Source organism: Anopheles stephensi, chromosome 2 (genome assembly GCF_013141755.1).
Source record: "Anopheles stephensi strain Indian chromosome 2, UCI_ANSTEP_V1.0, whole genome shotgun sequence".
In the NCBI taxonomy this organism is placed as follows: Eukaryota; Metazoa; Arthropoda; class Insecta; order Diptera; family Culicidae; genus Anopheles; species Anopheles stephensi.
The window spans coordinates 47,899,882-47,922,080 of NC_050202.1; the positions used below are offsets into that span (position 1 = coordinate 47,899,882).

The 22,199-nt window shown below is 44.2% G+C and overlaps 2 protein-coding genes across 5 annotated transcripts; one reads left to right on the plus strand and one right to left on the minus strand.

The window, feature by feature from the left end:
- On the plus strand, positions 1 to 3,464 carry LOC118504740. The gene is made up of 4 exons (XM_036039621.1): positions 1 to 770; positions 2,477 to 2,929; positions 3,004 to 3,163; positions 3,229 to 3,464. Exons 1-4 carry the CDS (start codon positions 626 to 628, stop codon positions 3,344 to 3,346), a joined length of 876 nt encoding a protein of 291 aa, XP_035895514.1. The 5' UTR covers positions 1 to 625; the 3' UTR covers positions 3,347 to 3,464.
- Positions 3,465 to 4,310: 846 nt separating this feature from the next.
- On the minus strand, positions 4,311 to 21,852 carry LOC118504739 (protein unc-13 homolog 4B-like). Of its 4 annotated transcripts, none has more exons than XM_036039618.1 (12): positions 21,796 to 21,852; positions 20,759 to 21,182; positions 13,228 to 13,546; positions 8,139 to 8,488; positions 7,891 to 8,062; positions 7,138 to 7,730; positions 6,841 to 7,068; positions 6,276 to 6,780; positions 5,579 to 6,202; positions 5,072 to 5,502; positions 4,792 to 4,991; positions 4,311 to 4,727 (listed from the first exon to the last, which is right to left on the minus strand). In XM_036039618.1, the coding sequence occupies exons 2-12, from the start codon at positions 20,854 to 20,856 to the stop codon at positions 4,606 to 4,608; spliced, it is 3,642 nt and encodes a 1,213-aa protein (XP_035895511.1). In that variant the 5' UTR covers positions 20,857 to 21,182; positions 21,796 to 21,852; the 3' UTR covers positions 4,311 to 4,605. The 4 variants fall into 4 exon arrangements, with proteins under 4 accessions (XP_035895511.1, XP_035895510.1, XP_035895512.1 ...); XM_036039617.1 differs by lacking the exon at positions 21,796 to 21,852 and adding an exon at positions 21,601 to 21,784; XM_036039619.1 differs by lacking the exon at positions 21,796 to 21,852 and having other exon boundaries at positions 13,228 to 13,459; positions 20,759 to 21,784.
- Positions 21,853 to 22,199: the final 347 nt, after the last annotated feature.

Genomic DNA, 22,199 nt, shown 5'->3' on the forward strand with positions numbered 1-22,199 from the left:
CTGGAACAGTTCTGGGTTAGTGAAAGAAAAATCGAGAACATCAGGCTACTTTTAATGCATGCGTTTTTCATCCATTATATTTTCTTTTATTTTTTTTATATTAAATTTCTCACATGCATACTACTTAACAACTCTAAACAACTTCCTGCGATAGTCCAGTCAATTGTTTATAATTCGCTTAACTTAATTGTCCCACACTTGTATGAAATATCTCGTCTTTTTTTATTACTGTTTTATGATAAATTATTTGTAGCACAATTTATTTAATTTAAGCAACTCGAGTGCTTTTCGCCCCACGCTCCCCTAAATCATCACGCATGCGATGCATAGAACGAATTCGTTCAATATCGAGTCCTACCGGAACAATGGCTGGTGGTGTGTGTTGTGGTGGTCGCCCTATGCCTATGACTTCACTGTCGCACGAACGAAACGCAACACGGCGTGCCACTGTGTTGAAGCGCTTGAAGACTACTAAAAGTGTTTGATGACCCGGTAGCTGTCAGTTAATAGAGTGATTCCGTGCGATACGGACGTGCGGCGGAGTGTCTCTCGAAGCGCAACGCGGAAAGACAAAAAGTTCGGTTCGGTTCGGTGTGTTTTTATCTCGGCTTGTTGTTAGTGCGAGATGTGGAAAATTACGCTGCTCGTGTCACTCGCGGTGGCTACCGGGTTTGGACGGGCCGCCGAAACTGAGGAGGCTAAAAATGCGAAAGATTCCTATTTGGCGGCGCTGAAGAATTCGCACAAAATTAACACACTACCGTACAAAGGTAAGGATTATTGGCGTTTTTAGGTGAAAGTGAAGAGTGTTGTGGTAGAAATGGGCGATTTTTTATTAGCATATGTCTCAATCGTTAGACGATGATGGTGGTGATTTTGTAGTGAAAAGGTTGTGTAAAAATGTCGGTTATGGCTGTTATGACATGGCGGAAGTGTCGTATGATTTTTTTATTTTTAGATATTAATTAAAAGCTGAAGATATAAAAAGACTTGAGATGAGTAATCCAAAAACCAAGCAAAAAATAACAAACACCTAAGTGGATAAAATTAGCAAGCGGTAGTCTGATCGTGCAGATGATATTGATCATTAAAATTGCCTTCTATTGAGAGGACCTTTAAGGACCATTTAGTATTTCTATTGAGAGGACCATTGAGAGGACCAGATAGTTGAGGCCTAGTTGTATGAACATCGTTCCAGTCTAGCTGTGAAGAGTGACTTTTATGCGGGGAAGGTGCAAGGAACAATTAAAAGCTCCTCTGCAGGACATTTATGTTTCCCGGCAATCAAATGTAAATTAGATTTAGATCAGTACAAACAGCTGGGTGTGATCTTCCAGTCCAAGCTGTCTTCCATTGCTCGCTTCAATGCTATAATCTCTCGGCCATTTGAAGTATTTTTATCTTTTTCGTAGACTCACATTTGACTTGACCGATCCCATGTTGGATTGGCATGTTGGATTAAATTAAGCGCCTTTTTGCTGTTCAGTCCACACAATGCTCTCGAATTTGCTTCCATTGTCTGTAACTCTGCCTGGATGTAACTCGTGTCGGGATATGCGCAAGTATTGCCGAGCAGGTGGCGAAATGATTTAGGCGAATAGTTTTCCGGTGTCGTTTTCTGAGTCTCAATCGAATCTTATCCCCCCCATCTTCCAAGGCGCACTGGGCATAGTAGCAAATGATGCGTCCAAGCTTGCCTGTCTTGGACCACCTTTTCGACTCCCATTCCTTCCAAGCATCTTTTCGCTCCCTCTCACTGAGCACTGTTCAAACTATAGTAAAGTAAAGTTAAGACAATAAGACAACTTTGTTGAGCTCTACGGGCGGAGAATGTGATAAAATAAATCGGAAATAAAAAATCAATCACATCTATAGATTGATTTAAATCAAGATAGGATATAAACTCTTTTGGGTTTCTTATTCATACATACTCTGGGAGTAGAATCCTCCCGAGTGAATGAATCCTATAGGAATGATTTATTAGACATCACAAAGAGTGTGAGTGAGTAACAAGTGAAACGAGCGTGTAATCCTTTTGTCTTGAACATTTGGTGGTTGCTGTTGTGGTGTAAGACTAATTGCTAGAACAAAATTACTTCGTTTGATCAATGGTTGTCTAAAGATGATATATTTATATATTTATTTCAAGTATTGATCTACAGATGATAACTAAAGAGAATATTTCCTAACTGTACTTATCATTGTAATTATTTTAATTTTTTAATGGCTTAGTCAGGACTTCAATTCGTTCTCTTGTGAGATTAGTGGCTTATTGTACGTCCAAATCTCCTACAAATGGCCCCAGAAGGTTCAGAGGGTTGTGATGTGCTTGCGAGTTGTTGTAGTTTGTTGAAACTAAGTCTAGTGAACGTCTTCCGTATAATCTTAGTATTCGATCTCCAGTCTTTTAATAGTACTCGTCAACTATTCTACATTTGATTCTTTCCTAACCAAACCTCCAAATTCCATCCGATAGGCACTCCGATACGGATATCGCGCGGTGATTACAACATCGTCCCATCCAGCTCCTACGACTACAGTGTTCCTTCCGCAAACTATGGTCCCCCGACCGGTAACGAGCTTTACCAACCGGCCCCACACAAAGAGTACGGCCCACCACCCAAACCCGTCTATGGTCCACCGAAACCAATCTACGGTCCACCGCCACCACCACCACCATCCGGTCCCGTCAGCCACGGAATGCCATACTTTAGCCCCGAGAATTGGTTGCTCAGCAAGCTGAAGTTCAAGTTCGATCTGTTCACCGTCGGCAAGATACTGCTAAAGCTGGTCATCTTCAAGAAGATTGTAAAGTTTATCGCACTGCTCTGCTTGCTGTTCTTCATTCCCACGCTGAAGCCGTCCGGTGGCGGTGGCCACAGCGAGGAAAGCAGCGAAGAAGATCGTCGCCGATCGTACGATCTGCAATGTAAGGCTGACGGTTACGTTGGGTGATTAGTGCCTGTATTGAAATAATTTCCAATTCGTTACACCCTCCAATAGATGACTACGAACAACGGCTGGGTGAGATGACCAAGTTTGCGCTGACCGCTCTGGAAGCATTTACCGTCGATAATGCTCTGTACTGTCCGGAGGAGAATCTATTGTCCTGTCGCTTCAAGCGCATGTTTGATGTGATCGACGAGTCTTATCCCGTATCGAGGTAATTCTCCCATTATCAGAATATTTTGAAGTTTTTTTTCTAATGATTTCTACGCTTCGTTTTAGGATCTACACCATTTACCTTCCCCCCACGGACAGTGGAGAAAAAAATAACGCTTCAGAGGAGAAGGATCACACCAAGAATAGGCTCGATACCAACGTGGGGCAGGAGGAGGAAAATTAGCTGCCATAACAGGTGCGAACCAGCCTAGGACGGGGTACCTGGTATCCCGCTACGTTTAGTTAGTGATTTCGATTATTTATGTTGAGTAAAGTATTTATTAACTTATTGAGGAAAAGAAGGAGAAATCTGAAACTTTAATTAAATCTCAAATCAATGAGTGACGGAGAATATTAAGCGGCTAACGTACGCAGCCAAATGGTATGCGTGAGGCATAATGCGCCTCCATCGTGTTGAGGGAATGAAGTTAAGAGGTAAGTTTTGAAGGAAACGATTTTTTTTCTGAGGTAGTCGATAAGGAATCAAATGCTGCATCTGTTTTGCTTTTGTCTGTTAGATTTTTTATGGGAAAAATTTGAGAAATTTTATCTATTTCAGAGCATAAAAGTAACGTACGCAGCCAAATGCTATGCATGAAGCACCATGCGCCTCCATTGTATGGCTTCCTTGTGTTCTTCTAGTACGCAGCCGCTGCAATAATCGACAAAAAAGTGCCACCAGTGTTTATTTTTATTATTTTTTATTATTTTGTTGTTTGAAATGTTGCTTTTAGTATGTGCCGATATGATTTTCTTTCATCAGTCCAAAGAATAGTTTTTCGAAATTCCAGGGAATTATCACAGAAGCAGAATAATTTGATCACAAATTTGCTATCGAAGGAATTCCTAGCTCTTGCGGTCAGTTAACATTGGGAACTAACTGAAATTGAACTTTGTTTTATCTTTTGTTAACTGTTATTTATTTGAAGTTTTGAGTGAAACATCTTTAAGGGCACGTATACGATGATAATTTTACCATTATCAATACGGAAGATTCATTTGCAATTAAGTTAAATTTAAAAAATGAGGAGGTGTGCACATTTATTTAAACCGATCACGTTTTCAAATGTTTTAAAAAACTATCATAAAACTTTTTTATACGTTTCTAGTTAAACATTGAAACAAATAATTAACAACGCCCTAACAGATTTTTTTTTTCAGATTTATTCAAACTGTAGTTGTATTTCAGTTTCCTTTTTATGATACAAAATTAGAATATGAGCATGATGAGTAGATTGGCAGCTGGTACAGTAAGCTACAAAAAAACTCTTATCTCACCCTCACGACATTTACTGTATAAAAAGCATTTTATTTCTATGGTTTTTAAAAACAAGGGCTGATGCGATATCACTGTATCACCTAGCTAACTAGTCACAAAGTGTGTTGTCCTAGTAGAGCGTAAAGCTAGCTCTAGCTTCAACTATCACCAGCAGCAGGCAGCGCTCACAGACTGAGCGTACTCATCGTGTACGGTGCGATGCCCATCTTTTGCTTAAGCTTCTTCAGAAACTGTGCCGCCATTTTGTCATGGTTCCGATTTTCGAGTGCCGTTACGGAGTAGGAGGCTGCAAAGCGGGAAGAGCAATATAAGATTAAGTTTAAAACATACAAATGCCTTTATACACCTACCGATGGTGAATGGCAGGCTGAGTGGAATGGTGATGGGCGCGATCTCGTGCGCTTCGCTCGCATCGCGCACCACCGGAATGGCATCGAGACGTAGGAAACATTCGCCGATATGCTTCTGGCTGAGTCCAAGCAGCTCGGACACCTTCACGTTCAGCATGAGCAGTGCGTCCTTCAGGGAATGTTGGACTGGGTTAATTTTTCTGCACAATAAGATAATAAAATGGCGCATGTTAATATCGCTCCATTACGAAATGGAGGAGGGGATGGATGTTTAACCTACAGCGTGAACGACTCGTTGTAGTTGGGGGAAAAGTTTTTCGACTTAGTTTTTGTCTTCAGTTCCGGCAGCGGTGGTGGTCCGAACTGATCCGGTGGCAGTACGTTTATCTTCACGTAACTGTCGCACGAGTGTTTGTAGTCCTTCGGCAACCGTAACTGGTCGGCCCGCAGCACCTTAATCTGTAGCCCGTCCGGTTGAAACCAGCAGCGTACGGTGAGTTGCCCGTTTTCGGGCTCTTCCAGCTGTTCCTGCTGCCGCACACGCTCCAGATAGTACCGGTGGATGAGCTCGCTGGTGGTGCAGCTAAACGTTTCCAACCGTTCGCCGATCGTGGAGCAAGCGATCGTCTCGGCGAGCGTGCGGAAGTAGTGTTGAGTGAGCTGCTCGTAACAGTTCCGCAACCGCTGGAACGTTGCCAGCGAGTCTTTTTTCTACATCGATGGGGAGAAAAGGGGAAAGATGGCGTCAGATGCATGGAGAGGACAGTGGATGTATAATCTACCCTACCTCTAGAAGCTTTTTGATGATCTCATCCATCGTTGTCTCGAGCGACGTCCAAAGATCCTGCTCCACCGCGTGTAGATCAGCTTCGGTTAGTCCTTCCTTGAGCAGGGTTGCCGACTGGACGATCCAGTGCCGTAATCGTTCGACGTTTTCCACCGGCGATGGTTGTTGTTTGGTGGAAAAGAATCCACCGCCAATTGTGGTCCCCGTCCCCGTGGGACTTCCACCGTTCATGGACACCTCACCGCAGGCAACAACCAGGCTTCGGGTTGTCTGAGTCACGTGATCGGCAATGTAGCGAACGCACTTCTGTCGCCAGCTTGACAGACCGTCGATCGGTAACATCTCGTCAGCCATCAGTTGTTCGAGCGAAGTTTTCCGAGGTTTATCCGAAGGGTCTGTACCGCCTCCGGCACCGGTTCGCGTTTGACTGTATCCCAGTTCTTGGGGTAATCGTGCTAGACTCTTGATAAGAATGCTCACGTTCGAGAGTACCATTAGCGATCGTTCTAGTGTTGCTAGCTGGGCCGAGTTTAATCCTCCCGCGGTGCTGGTAGGAGATCCTTCCAATGTTTTCACCTTAGAAAGGAGACGATCGGCGTAGAAAATGCAACAGCTACAGATATCCTGCAAGTGTACAAAAAAGGCAGTTAGAATTAGATTGGTCAGACAACGGTACAAACCGCACCAAGATACGTACACCAATGCTTCGCTTCAGGAACTTCTTCATCTCATCCTTATCCGGCCACGCCAGCTGATCCCAGAAGATCTTGATCTGCGAAATGATCTCCAGTATCTCACCCGTGGAGGAAGAGTACTTTGGACGGTCGGCTGTTCCAACGGTGCGAAGATCATCCTCCTCGAGCACGGTCACTACACGCGAAATCGTCTTTATCGCAAACACATCCAGATAGTACACGATCCCACCCCGGAACCACTGGTGAAACTCGACAATGTACGGATTGTGGGCACACTGTACGACCGTGTCGGTTTGCTGCAGGAACAGCTTCAGAATCAGGTACAGCTCGAACAGTGTGGAACTCATGTCGAGGCTTTCCATCTCGGCCCGACGCTCCAGCTGCTCCATCCGGAGGGTGATCTTCTTGAACCCGTTGCAGATCGTCTGTACGATCGGTCGGAGATGGGAAACGATGCGTGCCTCGTGTTGGATGCAGATCTCCCGACTATAATCAATCTCCATTACGCTGTGTGGGAGAACAAGGATTTTAAAACTTCCTTTCCTTAACACCCAGCTAAGACCATACCTCTTAAAGACTCCATCGTAGTACGTCTTGGCACGCAGCAGATCGGACTGCAGGAGCTGCACGAACTTGATCAACGACCGCAGCTTGTCTTCGTTCGTCTGGCTGCCCTCGATGGCGGCCGAAAGGGACGTCTCGAACCAGGTTCTTGCCCCGAGCTGAACGGCCAACACTGTTGCCTCCTTCATGGTGGAATGTTTCGTACAGTCCAGTGCCATCTGCTTCAGGGTGCTGAAAAGACAGATAATGAGTGACTTTTGCAGACTCTTGTGCATGTCCCGGACAGCGGATTTCCCATACCGTACGGTAGGCTCAGAAAACAGATTAGCTCCTTTCCGCGCTGCCAGCTGATCAGCCTTCGCCAGCAGCTGCAGCACCGAGCTGACCGTCTTAACGATATCCTTATCCCCAGCCAACCGTTTACGCATCTTCACGATAATCGACAGACAGGACGGTAAGATACGCCTCGCACCTTCCCAAAAGCGTTCCCGTTCCTCGTCCGACGTGAGGGCCACATCGTACCCAACGCACAGCTTGTCCAGCACGCTCTCGAGCAAGCTGATCGATAGTGGATACGTCAAGTGCACTTGCGTGTACACAAACCAAGCGATAAGTGTCTGCTCGAGGGCAGTCAGATTGGCACATTTGGTGTACTGTTGCAGAATGGCTTCACCTTCGCTCGTTAGCTTGCCGGCCCACCAGTAACGGGCCACACTCGAGCTGCGCAGCTCATACTCCAGGATGCAGCGTAGCATCTGCTCGTACTCGTGCTTCGCGGTAGCCTTTTCCAGCTTGGAAGTGAAGAAGAATTTCACCTTAATGGTGCCTTGCGGGTCAGGCTTTTTCTTCTTCGACAGATTGTACCACGATACCAACCCGGTCGAGGTGATGGACTGCAAGCGAATGAGAGCAAACAAGCAACAGTATCAATAAAGCTTTCTATTAGGTGGCGCCATCTATATGTGAGCTTGCCGAACAAGTTCATCAGTTGGTTTGAATTTGTAACGGTTTCTTGTGAAATTTTGTAACTCAAAATGGAAGAACCGTGATTACCTCCAACGGAATGCTCGCTCGGCCTATCATTTTCGCATGAGAAGCGACCGGATTAAACAGGGACAGCAGATACTTCCTTGCGATGCGTAGCGCTCGCAGGAATTTGTTCGGATTGTTCGAGTTGTTGAACACTTCGATGATAAGTGTTTCCTTCGTGTCCTGCTTGACAGCTCTGTTAGGATTTAAGAAAAAAAGGGATTCTTTAAGTAAGTTCTCTTCGGGGAAACAAATCTCCATCCTCTACCTACACCGGAAACTGTTGATTCCACGCGGGATTCACCGTGCTCGGTATCGTTGCGGTACGATGTGTTTCGCGCGGCTTTTCCTGCAGATAGACGATCACGAACGCGTTCGGGAGTAGCTGTTCTGGTCCTTCCGGTGGGCTGTTTAGCTTTGCCTCCATAATCTCCACGCGCAGGTAGATGTCCTGGGCGAGCATGGTGTCGACCCGTTGCTCCAGCACGGCATGTCTCGTCTCGTCCACACCGAACGCTTCCTGGATGTAGGCATAGAGACTCTTTTGGGTGAGCTTCTTTTGTCGGTCGATGATGTTGCCCTGTTTGATTTCGTGCAACACCTTCTCGTACAGTATCTCCACCTGAACAGAGAGAGAGAGAGAGAAAAGAGAGAGAGAAAAGGATAATTAGTTATAGTAGTTGGAGGGAAAGAGAATCGTCCCTTTTGTCGAAGAGAAAGGGGGAAATTATTAAAGAGGATGTTGATACGGGAAATCAACCACTGACAGTGGTTCCCTTGAAGGCACAATTCCCTGGGAGACCTTTAGAAGAATGGAAGCTGGAGGATCCAAATGCGTTGATTCTGTTGACTGGACCAGCGTCAGAGGCCAACTGAAGGTATGGAGCGGTCCCTCTTATGGAGTTTGAGGCCCTCTAAATGATCGAGACTCCTAGGACCTGACAAGCAGCAGGGAGATATCCATTAGGACCCCTTCAATGCTCACCAGCCCAAGTATCTGCTTAGTATGCTTATCCACCCCTGACCCTGCACTGTCTTCACCATAACAAAAATCCTGGATATAATGGTATAAGTAGCAGCTATATATCTACCATCTCTTCGATTATAAAAACGCATGTCGACTAAAGCCAGGGTAATTGGGACCTCGACCAGGCTTGTAGGAAGGACTAAGGCCAACATCATACGTCAGCTGAAGGTGGGTGGAAAACTCTCTGGTTTTCAGGACCTTGATTAGCTACCACCAAGGTCCTGCACGAAGAAGATGACATTGCTTGTTTTCTTTTCAGAGAGCTTCTCTCTAATCTAGCGTCATCCAGGAGCTTCGTCGAACCTTCGTTCTGCGAGTTTATCCAGACCCTGCAATATGCTGATGACATAGAAATAATTGGGTTGAGGCTCCCCTACGAAGAAGAAGCTTACCAAAGTATCAAGCTAGTGGCACCAAATGATGGTGACACCATCAGTGGCCCTCCTAACAAACACTGATTTACGCAGGGGTGATGTATAGATCGCACCTTTGAAGTCGTCGAAAACCTCTCCTATCTGGGGTCAAAAGTCAGCTTCGATAGTAACCCAGATGCTGAGCTTCAAACAACGAGGCCGGGTGTCAATCGGTCATACTATCGCCTGAAGAACCTTCTAACTAAAAACAGCCGTCGCTTCGAACGAAGATGGGTCTGTATGTCCATGGACTTCATCCAAAATAGACGAAACCCTCTTTTAGCCACGTCCAAGAGGAAATTTTTTGGCTCTACGAGCTGTACGATGATCTCACTATCGTACAGCGAATTAGACCCGTCAGGCTCCGGTGGGCTGGACATGCCATAAGAATGACACCGGACGACCCAGTCCATAAAGTCCTTCATGATAACTTCATGCAAAACAAGTGGTATAAGGTCCATATCTAAGATACGCCGAGTGGCGCCTGTAGTTCTTATCAGTCGTTTAGCTTAGAATAACTCGGAAGCATTATGTCATCCCCACTGACGCGCAAAGCAACGTGATATAACGATTTCTTGGGTTGAATCGTTGTCGTTGGATAGAATTTTGCAACTAAATTCTATTAGGCACGTGTAAAGGATCCTCAACATTTGGACTTAAACATTCTGATTTCCACATTTACTCGACCTTTAAATCTTGAGCTTCACAGTGTGCAGTATATTCGCCTCCGGGGAAACCTTATCACAAGCCCTATCTCACTCATCAGATTGTGAAAGTACATCAGCTGGCTCCTATTCCAACGCAACCAACACGATCACGCTCGATCGTAAATGTAAACCAGATGTGAATCATCACAATAAGAAAACATACGAAGCACATGTATGACTCGTAACTTTAGCATGAATACTTTTCACTATTCTAGATGATTACCATTTTTGCAAATCCACTTCAAACACTTGCCAACCGTACCACACACCACTATTGCCGTACGATTCGACTGTAACTCTTTGTTCTAGTGCTGGGATTACTTTTGCTCATGGAAAAGGCCATGGAAAACCGGCACCTTTCTTTGTCACCGATTAACCGATCTTCATCACTGGACAATTCGGTACGATCGCGCACATTCACAACAACACTCGGACAGGACAATCGGACCTGGTGGCGGCGTAATTGTTACCCACTCAGCGGTACACGGGCGACTAAGAGCGAGCGCAATTAAAAATAGCACTGTATGCTGCTGTGTCTTACACTCGGCATGTGATCGTTCGCAATGCACCACCAACAGCAGATAAACCTCCGGCCGTAACACTATTATCAGCAAAAGTAGCAGCCCTCATCTTGACGTTGCCGGTCGTCGTCGTCGTGGCTGCAGCTTCCTAGACGCTGAGAAAGCTTGGCTTGACAGCTGTATTTCTCCGACTGCGGGCACTCTGGTGCGTCCTGATCGCGATTGACCGTTATCGTTTCTGCCACGGGAAACACATTTTCCACTGCAAAACTGACTTCCTGACTTTCGTTGCAGCCACTTTACATTTGCCAGCCTGCAACGGGGTTTTGCTGGCAACACTCTGAACCGCGTTGGCGTCATTCGCCGCCGGTTGACGAACGTGAGCAGAAGACTCTCGCTCATTACTCATACCCGCGATGCAGATCGGCACATAATTGGATCACATAATCTCGACGAATCGGAGCAACCTTGACCGGCAGGCGGTTATCTACGGCCTTGGAAGATATCAGATGCGTGAAGACTGTTTCACTTATTAACCCATCACACCGAACAATTCAAACTCTCGTACGCGGTGTGTAACGACACGGCTTCCACATCAACCTATTAGGAGCCCCATCAATCAGCACTTTCGATCCGCGGCACGGCACGTTGGCTCACAAATTTGAGGGAAAATTGAAAATACGACGCGCCCCAAATGAGCGATCGAGTAGCGATTCTTTAAAAATAGTCCAGAACGGGGGGAAACCGAGCACCTCGCGGCTGTATGTGTGCAATTCTGGGCATTCCTTTAAATTCGTTGTACATTTCAACTCTCGCCAGTGCCTCGTTGTACCCCTAGAGGATGTGGTCGATCGGTTCATTGCAAATCTTCTGTTGCTAATTACTACTTCACTTTGATTTCTTGTTCTGTGTCTCGCATCGCTTGGCAGCGCTCGCATGCTTACGGCTGTTTAGAGAGAATAGTTGCTCAGTTTACTCGGACACTGGTTAGGTGGATGCAAAAGTAGCGATCCTTTCTTTAATTTAAAAAAATACATCTTAAAGAGAATTTGAACATTAATTATGCTGTTGCGATTAGAATCATAGCCAATATTTATTCAAATACCCTCGACGTTATTCGATTAGTTTCTATAAGGTTTAACGCCTGAAAGTATGCAACAACTCTACATAATTTTATTTTATAACGTTTCAGAAAGGATTTGCATACGGTTTTAACATTTTTGAGCTCCTCGGTGTCGTGAAATCAAAAAGTATTCAAAAAAGCGTTGAATAACTGTCGGGGGAAAATATATGATTGCATACTTTTGGGCGTGAAAACCGCTAAAAGTGTTTTCACTAAAAGAAATCGATCAATTCTTGCTCACATGGAACGACAAGCGATCCGTATGGAATGTGGTGAGCAATCCGAGTCGTATTGAGACTGACCAAGGCGCTAAATCCTTCATCAGCCTAGACAACCGTGTCATTAGCAGTAACTCAGGCTTTCTACTGCGGCGTTGATCACTTTCTTTCGAGTGGATGGCCTTAACTACAAGTAGTAAATTAACTCTGATCGTTCGAGGGGTTTCACTAGCTCCAACAGTAATTAGAGATTAGAAACAGTAATAATGAAGATCACCGCGCTAGTCTAGCTTAACTACATAGTTACACCGTGGCGCAGAGGTATGTCCTCCGGGATATAATACGTCTATACCTAGTAACCTGGGACTCCTCCACGACTGGAAGACAGATCACATCCCTAGTTTTTGTAGTTCAAATGGCTTGGAGGGACTTTGATTCCACAGTAACTAATCACCAGCACAGATCTCAAGTAATAGCTGGAGACAGTTTTGCTTTGAAGCGTTAGACATATCTTCAAGGACTTCCTGGATATCCATTTCAATCGATCAACAAAAAGCTATCTCGTTTTATCCTATTTGCTCGTAGACTAGAATATACCAAAATGACTTAATCTTGCTGGATTCACACATCTAAGAAGCTTTGGACTTCACAAGTACACAGCTAATAGCTGAGACTTCAGCCATGACTGTCGCACAAAATGTGAGGTGATCACTTCAGATGATCGTATCTTTCCAACTTTATGGAGCAATGTCATCGATTGTATCGTAAAATACTCCCATCGAGGTTGGCCAAAAATTTTCATGCCTTAAAATGTCCTTTACATTACTTTTTTCAATATTAAAGTGACAATCATAACGCAGATTGCATACTTTCAGGCGCTATGAACCAAAGACACACATTATATTAAGAGGTTACTCGAAACGATTTTCGCGAAGCTTAGACGACCAAAAACAACTGATTCCTACACTTTTCAAACCAACAGTAAAATTTCTTCTTAGCTGAACGCCTCGCTACGTTTAAGTCAAGCTGCTCCTAATCCTTCCTCTCGATCGTTCGCAGAATCTAATCAACCAACTTTTGCACCAACGCAACCCGTTTCGGCATGCTGCGAACGGTACAGTTTCGCACACAACCGAACGGAATCGGTTCACATGGATCGGGCGAACAGGCAACCGAGTACACATCGAACGCGTGTCTTTAAATTGATGGTGATGGGTTATTTATGGAAGCACACACAAAGGGAAACATTCACTCGCTAATGCAACTTGGTACTCTCCCCCCCTCCCTGACATTGGAGAGACCCCGTCCACCTCGCTCTTCAAGCATAAATGCTCCACCAACATGCTACTTACATAGTTTTCAGCATTGCCCGCCCTGGCCGGTGAGACATCTCCGTTGGCGACGATCGGTTGAATCCCTGCCGGGTGTAGAATGGCGGCCGGTCCGTTCGCAGCACCCAGCGGATCCGACGACTCGTCGCTGTGCGGTGGTACGGGATTGTTTACGTGCAGCAGGAACGCATCCGATCGCTGCTTGAGCAGTGTGCCGAACTTTTCGAAGAATGGCTTCCGTCGGCCCTGCCGCCTGCGTACCGGGACGGTCGGTGTGGGAAGAAAGAAAGGGAAGAGTTTGGTGGTTAGGGGCGGTGGAGTGTGAACTTTACTGCCAGTGCTAGAGAGTCGGTGGAATTTGTGGTCGAGAGATAGAAGAAAGAAGAAAAAAAAACGAAAACAGAAACGATGGATGAAGATCGCAGATTTATGAGCCCGATTTTGGACCATCAAATAAACACACTCCAGCAGGCGGGGTTTTTATTAAACACAGCGGAACACGAGGCAGAAAAACATGCCGAAATCAATGGTTAACAGAGAGTTAGAAAGCAACATATACAGAGGCTTGTTCGATGACAAAGCGATATCGATTTAATGACTTCTTAAAATTTGCTACTGTTTTTTCGAGCTCAGACACGCGTCAGATTAAAAATTAAATCATAAAACGCAAGGAAGATGGCGACCAGAAGGAATAAAAATGCTAATCTCAAGATGGCTGATCTTGAAACAGGTATAGTTTATCATGCGTGATGTGCTGCGAAGATCATTGTTTCATCATTCGCAGCAGATAGATTTAAGATTTATCATCGAAGTTTCAAGAGGGGAGGATTAATTTATTCGATTAGCGTGAGTATTTTACATCAGTTTAGATTGTTTAACTTATGGCAGTATTAATCACGTGTGACGTTAATTCATAACAACATTATCAAAATTTCAAAATTTGAGCTCAAAATTGAATCTATTCGCACGCATCATCCAGCGTGGAATTCACCGTCGACTTTCTTCACCTAAGCAAACAAAAACGAAACCTACAAAATGAACTCCACCAAACGCTGCCTACTCGCCTTCATTTCGAGTCGAGTCTGACCCGCACAAATGGCAACTGGCCCTCCGTAAAACGGACCCCGTCCAGACAGACTACCTCACCAGTGGGTCCGAGAACAGGTTTTTTCGACAGGGTTTCACTGTGTGCTGATTAGTCGCGTAATTATGCGCAAGACTGTCATCGAAACCGCCACCGGCAGGCCGGGGCGTCAGGAAATGTCAGTCTCGCGCGAAACCTTGATTCGACCAACGCGTCTGAGAGAGAGCGTGCGGCTCTGGATTGTCCGTTCGTGCTGGAAGTTCAAACCGATTTTTCCCCCCACAATCGATTGAAGCATGATTGGCAGCGACGCATTCTTACTTTCAAATCGGTCTACTGATGCGGCACGACGATAAATGCATTGTGACCAATTAGTGAAACGATGCCGCTGGAAAACCCCGGCCGGCCGAGGAAAGCCGGTAAATCCCCTGAAAGTAATGGGAAGTCTGGTCGTCATCTGGCGACGTATTGGAGTAAACGAGCCGAAAAATAAATATTTTACCACACCGCACACGGTACGTCACTATCAATATTTCTCGGGGAGTCAAAACTTGTTGGTTTCGTTGGAAGGGAAACGGCCTTGCCGGTATGTTGACGAATCGGTAAACACATCTCACATCTTCACATCTTCTCATCGATCTAACGCCTTCCTATTCCATACGAAATATCGTGGATCGTGCATCTGATGTATAGGCGAAAGAGATGTTATGTTACTGTCAGAAGTAAAAGTTAGTTACACGATAAGAAATTAAATTGGTCTGTAAGATCAAACTCTAGGGCATAATTTTAGCAGTACCATCTATCTCTCTCTTTCTCTTATTTGTCTAACGACATCTTAGGTCATGCCTTCTCTGGTTTACTAAACTTAATGATACCACATTGTCGGTCCTCACTGCAGAGGAACGGTCCGGGTAGGATTTGAACCTCGGTCCAGTCGTGTGATGCACTGTTGTCGCCTCTACTACCGGCCACCAGCTACATATAATGAGTATTAATATGATGTTCAAATGTAAATTCAACTTCAGATCCTAGGTCTACGCAATCTATACTAATCTGAAGACAGCTTTCGGCTTGAAACGCTACTAGCGAATCTTGACAAGCCCAGACATTAGCATGACGCTGTTCAAACTGTCTCTTATTATATCGTGCACTCCTGAGGATGGACTAGGGACTTGGCTAGGACATCTTCTGCTGTTATCATAAATTAATGATGCAGCCATATGCAGCCATATGCAGGCTATGCCATAGCCAGTAATGCATATCTGCTAGTGTCATCACAATATCCTGTCCTTGACAACCAAAACTTAGATACAACGTAACTGGTGTCTAGAGAGCAAACAGCCGGACACTGGTACGTAATTGTTGTATTCTTGACTTGAAGCATCCCGCTCGATAGCCATCTTAGCTTTGGGCCCATATCGAACCACTAATTTTTAACCAAATTTTGGGTCTAATATAAAAGAGAAAAAAATAATATTGCGACCGTACGATGCTACAAGCTCTTTGTTATGCCCAGGTTCGATCTGTCCTTAAGAACGATAGTATAGCCTGAAGTCCTTCCAATAAGGCTCCGTAATAAGGCTGCTCCTTTAGAGGGATGGAAACACTCGTCCAAGATATACAGCCAGGTGTTTATAAGTTAGCTCTGCAATCATTATCAATACGGCGTAGAATATTTCAATGTCTTACCGTAGCCTGCCTTCATAACAACTGCCATTGATGCTCTCAACATAGTTGGCTTCTTAAACTTAACCGGGGCGGCCCGATGGTGGTGAGGCGACAGCGGCGCCAGTCTTCATACGGCAAGACCGGGATTCAAATCCTATCCGGACCGTTCCCCCCTAGTGAGGACTAACTATCCCACAACGTGGTATCAATAAGTCTAGTAAGCCAGAAATGGCAGGCATGACCCAAGAGGTCGTTAGGCCAAAGCAGTAGAAGAACTTAATATTGGGCTAGTAGGATCGTCATCCGCGACAGCATCGGGCATTGAATCCTCGTCCAAACCGTAATATCCCTGGAAATAATATGCTTAGTCCAGCAGCATAAGGTCAAATAAAGTCAAGGAGAGTCAATAACGGCAGGCCAAGCCCGCTCGATGTTTTAGGGCTAAATGAGAAACATTATAGACAAGTGACAAGTATTCCTTGAATAAAACCAAGTCTTCAAGGGTTTTTTTTTAATTATAAAATAGCAAAAGCCGTTTCAAAAAGCATTATGACAAATACAAAACTACATGAAAAACCTGTGGCTTGATTTCTTAAATTTATGAGAAATTATAAAAAAAAAATCTTCACCTGGGAACCTAGGATCAAAGCATGGAATACCTTGCAAGATTCACTTTTTTTTGCTATGTTGTTCTCTTATGCGGCTCATCGTTTTTTTTTTTCGATTGATTTGATCAGTTTTTCTAAGTTTTCACTCACGTCAATACTGTGTACGGGAAGGCGCGGTCTGGATAGGATTTGATCCCCGGTCACCCAAGCCCAAGTGACTATCTATCAAGTTATATAGTCATCATCAGGATAGTTTCAATAAATTATTGGTTAAATAACAAAGTTGTTCGAACATAACGAACATATTGAATATATTGCTCTCAGAGTTAGAATAAACTTTCAGATTTTTTTTTTAACTTTACTCTCAGTTGAGCTATGTCAAATAAAAAGATAAAATCATTTCATGCTACATTTATGTATCCATACATCATGGTTCACAGATTCCAAATCTTAATCACCCAGCGAGAAACTGACGACCCTCGCCGGCATACGGCTAGCAACAACCAGCTAATTGCCTGGCAAACAGAGAGTTCGTGTGAGTCACCCGAGTTCACCAAACCTTCCGAACGGAGATTGCTAACGGTCAACATTTCACAAAAATCCCCATTTCGAACATCTTGACTTGGAAGATCTTCCGCCAAATTTACCCAACCTCCACGACATTTAACATCAAGCACAAGGCACAACGTGTAATCGGTCCGTCTGTTTGAATAGTTGGGCCAAAAAAAAACCCGTGCGTAAGAGCTCACCGTATGAGGTTATCAAATTATGCATCTTGTACCGCAATTGAGTGCAGTTGAAAAGATTTTATATCAAAAAAATTAACACACGCACACACTCCGAAGAATGTGAGCGACATAAGATTGATCGGAATGGATGAGATGAGAGCTTAACTATTTATTATTCTGACACCTTTAGCACAGAGAAGCACCGCTACCGTTTGGGGTCTTAAAGGAGAGGCGATCGCAAATGACGCCATCAGACGGTGTTGCGTTAAATTATACGCAAATGAGTGTTGGCAAGGCAAAGGCATGAAATCTGGGCTAACAATGGAAGAAACTGTACTTTGGTCTAACAAATATTCACCCTTAACGAACGACTCCCGAGGTGGAGATGATGATCGTGGCTCGAGTAGTCTCAGAAGGTAAGGTGTTATACATTTTTCTTATCATACGATCACCGGCTTGTGAGGGGATCTTTAACGACGGATTACGTGTAAAGCATCCGGAGGCATTAAACCGAGAGCTGTATATCGGCTGTATTATCAGCGTATCATGTACTCTACCACGGTGAAGTACACGTGAGAGAGATAAAGCTGAATAAAGATTCTCAGGTCACAATCGCGAAGTAAGCTGTTGAATAATTGCTGTTGCATAATTAACTTCAAGTGATATAATATAAAATTTAGTCTTGAAATCCTCTAGCCACTCCTGCACAAATCCTCTGTCATGACAAGCGATCCCGGTTCTTCTTCGTACGAATTCAATGCCCATTACTCTCGAGTGAACATGATTTTTGCATTGACCTTCGCTAACCTCCGGAAATCTTACCGCGGTTGTACCTCACCTTACCTTACTACTACCCTCATTAAAGCTAATGCGACGCGTCGTCATACGGGCGAGTTCGCTTCCCGACAGGAACCGGTTGTACACGATCGTTGAGACCGTTGCAACCTTGTTACGGATTCTATTCTACCGGTACAACTTCACCTCACTGACTCGCTGGATCCGATTAGGAAGATAAACAGGTTCGAATCCGACCCGAACCTGTTCCCTTTGGTTTCATCATCCTAGGTCTACGATAGTAACATACAGTTTTCGGAAGACGCTCGTAATGCAGAACTGCTTTAGTGCGTGCTTCCCTCGAGGCCTGTTAACCTCTTTCGATTCGTACGGTCCGGTTCGGTTCAACTTTTACTTTTCCGCCCACAACGAACGGACAGGCGTGAAGATGGCGAAAAAAAAGAAAAGGGTGTGTGGGACTTGCGTGACACGAAAGGTCTTCGAATTGTTTTTTTTTTTGCTCAAAAACACGCAGATATCTGTACCTGGTTCTCTCCACTTCGAAATGTCAATCTGTGCCTTTTGGTTGGTGGGCTTGGTGTGTAGCAACAACAGTGTCATTGACCAAAAACCATAAATTTCGGACTTTTTGCTTAGCGTCATCCTTCTGTAAGTCAATGCACTTTCATTTTGAGGATCATGGAGGAGCAGTGGGTTGTTTGGTGTCATTCTTATTGCATCAGACAGGCCAGCAATGCCCGTGCTACTTCGGTCCAGCTGCATAATAGAGGCCAGAAAAACTGGTTGATCTGAGTCGCTTTTAAATGATTATGTTAACTATTAATTTTCTTATATTTTTGGGACTAGCTACATATCTTTGAGAATTGTTTTACATATATTATGAGAAGTTTTAGTCAATTTTTTTAAATAATTGCACGTCAGAATTGCTTCGGCCCTCCATCAGGGTTGCCCCTGACTTTGCCCAATTTTTTTGAAATAATATTTGGACAAAAAACAAGACCACTCAAATATCCGTTTTGAGCCTTCTGCTTTCAATACTTCTATAAGCTATATAAAGACATTTTTAACTTTTCATCGCCATTATGGTTTTGCAGAGAAATTAAATAAATGTTGTCTTTCATTTGGGAGTTTAAATAACATTTAGCACACAAAAACCTTATTAAAGATTCGTTTTACCGTGGGATATACAGGAGTTCGAATCATTTACTGGAACTTTTTAATCACTGGTGGAGAATACTCCAACTGAATAGTGGAATATTGGAGCGGTTACAAGACAGGACCGTGGTTCAAATCCCATCCAGACTACCTTCCCGTACTCAGAACTAATTATTCCGCTACGGGTAAAAGCAATTCGAAAATTTGGGAGGCAATCCAGTTGTAGAAAAAGTTGCAATCATACAATGGAATGTTGCATTTAGTTAAAGAAACTTTGCAACTCGGTTGTGGAAATTTGAAATACCCCATTTGGCTGAAGCATAAGCGGCACAGCGATCTTTCCCCGTCAGAACCGGGGTTCAAATTCCATTCGAACCGTCTTCTCGTATTGAGGACTGTATATACAAATAATAAGGGCGGTCCGGTGGCCGAGGCGACAACGGCGCCGGTCTTCACACGGCAGGACCGGGGTTCCAATCCCATCCAGACCGACTCCCCGTACGCAGGGCTGACTAATTTGCTACGGGTAAAATCAAGTCACAGAAAGCCAGAAATGACACGTCGAGACCTTTCAAGGTTGTTGTAGTGCCAAGCAAGTAGAAGAAGAATAAACCAAATAAAAGGGTATCAACCAATCTGATAAGCCATTATATGTCCGGAATGACCACGAAGGTTGTAAGAATTCCAATATTTATACTCCTGTGTATCGGGTGTCGGTTGGTACAATATTTTCCAGAATGGCTCATTGCTAGCCAAACTATATAGAAATGTCTATATGAAAATATAGACTTAAGTTTGACTAGGGAAGGAATATCCTCCAAAACTTGGCCATTATCCTCATCTTTCTATCGCAGGAACTTTGATTGAAGCCCTTCAAACGGCTCTAGGCCCTTTCCAACATGATACGTTTAAATTTATGCAATTCTATCAATGCTAAACTCGTTTAACTTTGTGTTTATGAAATATTCAACATTAGTTTTTTTTATTTGTTTACAGGGTTTTAAAAAATTTGTAAGACAAAATTGTGGTTAGAGTATATTTAAAATATTTTATTTTAATTCTGTATTTTTCTAATTATGATGTTTTTAAACAATAAATGTACTCTCTCTCTCTATTTTTTACAATTTTTTTAAATAAAAAAATACTCAAATAGAACAAATTTACAAAACATACAAACAAAAAATACCCATTCAAACACAAATGGAACAAATTTCTTTCTGAAAAATGCTGAACTCCTTAACAAAACATTTAAGAAACGCCGAAAAAAAAATAAATGAATCAAATTCGATCGAGTAAAAAAAGAGTACGAAAACTGGTGTGAAAATATCTTAAAACCCTTCTCCCATGGGAAACGGTCCCATGAAAATCTTTTTGGGGCATTTTGGGGGCTCAAAATTGGTGGACCCCAAAAACGAAAAAGAAAAGCATCAAAACAAAGCACACAGCAAACAAACGACACACAAACGAGCTAAAACACACGCACACCATGCATCGTTTTTTTTGTTCTTGCTTACCCATCTTGCAGCCCCGTTCCCACTGGTACCGCCGCACCACCCGGCAACGACTCCTTCGCCGGGCGATCTCCATCATTTGGCACTGACATTTCCACCATTTGTAAGCTGCCGCGTGAGTAAAGAACCCCGAGGGTGATTTTCTTTTGTTTCAGGCCCGTGTTTCTTTTGCACGATGCACGACTTCAGGTTTTCCACCAGGCTCCCTCGGGTGCAAGCGGGAAAAGCCGGTACACGGTCGGTTTTTCGCTAAATGGTGGTGAATTCCTATTTTTACAGAGACACACAGCGATCGCCCCCCGTAATCACGTAATCGAGACTATTGGGGGATTTGCACGACGCCAACCGACGGGCAAGTACCGACGTTTCAGTTTTGCCCGGTTGTTCTTGCCGGTTTTTGCGGATATTTGCACACTTTCACTTTGACCTGTGAAGAGATGAAGCTTGCTTGTGTACTTTTTTATGCGTTTCCACGTACCATTTCCCTCATGTTTTTCTCGATTCACACAGACACACACACAGCGCAACACTCAAATATAAATCCCACTTGGGCGGATGGTTTTGAAAAGCTGCCCAGCCACCACATCAACCAACGGAATTGGTCCTCTTGGCCAGAAGAAACCTGAGTGACCTTCAAACTTCCAAAGGGTTCCTATGATTTAAATCTTGCACCTCTTTCGTTTTCGAGCGTTATTCGTGGCCGTTTCCCGTAGCAACAATCACTCAGCCACCCTGTTTATTACGTGTGTCGGCTTTACTGTTTCCTTATGTTCCGTTCCTTCGCTTCCTATAGGTGAATCCGGTTGTGTACATTGGTTTTGAGACTCTCGGACAACAGCACCAACCACAGTACGCACACACTCCACTCGATCAACCGCACGTACGCAGCTTCAAGACCCCGGGGTTACGCGCTGCAGCCTTCCATGACGGAAGCTCTCAAACGACTGTGCGCAAACGAATCGCTCCGTGATCGCACTCGCAACTTGACTCGCTCGAACGATCCCAACTCATTCACACTCCACTCGATCAACCGCACGTACGCAGCTTCAAGACCACGGGGTTACGCGCTGCAGCCTTCCATGGCGGAAGCTCTCAAACGACTGTGCGCAAACGAATCGCTCCGTGATCGCACTCGCAGCTTGACGCGCTCGAACGATCCCAACTCACTCTCTTTTGCTCTCCCGTTTTAAGAGAGCAAGCGTGTGCAGGTGCAATGGACAATTCATTGTGCGTCTTTTTTGATTTATTTATTATGCTTTTTATTTCAGCTTGTGTTTGATTTTAGAAAAATTGTATAAATCAAATGTAAATTGTTTCAAAATATTTTAAAATTATTAAGCAATCCGGTAATTATCATGAAAGAGCATAAATATCGAACAAAAATTAGTGAGAGAGAGAGAGAGAGAGAGAGAGAGAGAAGGGGATGTAAACGAACCTGTACAAA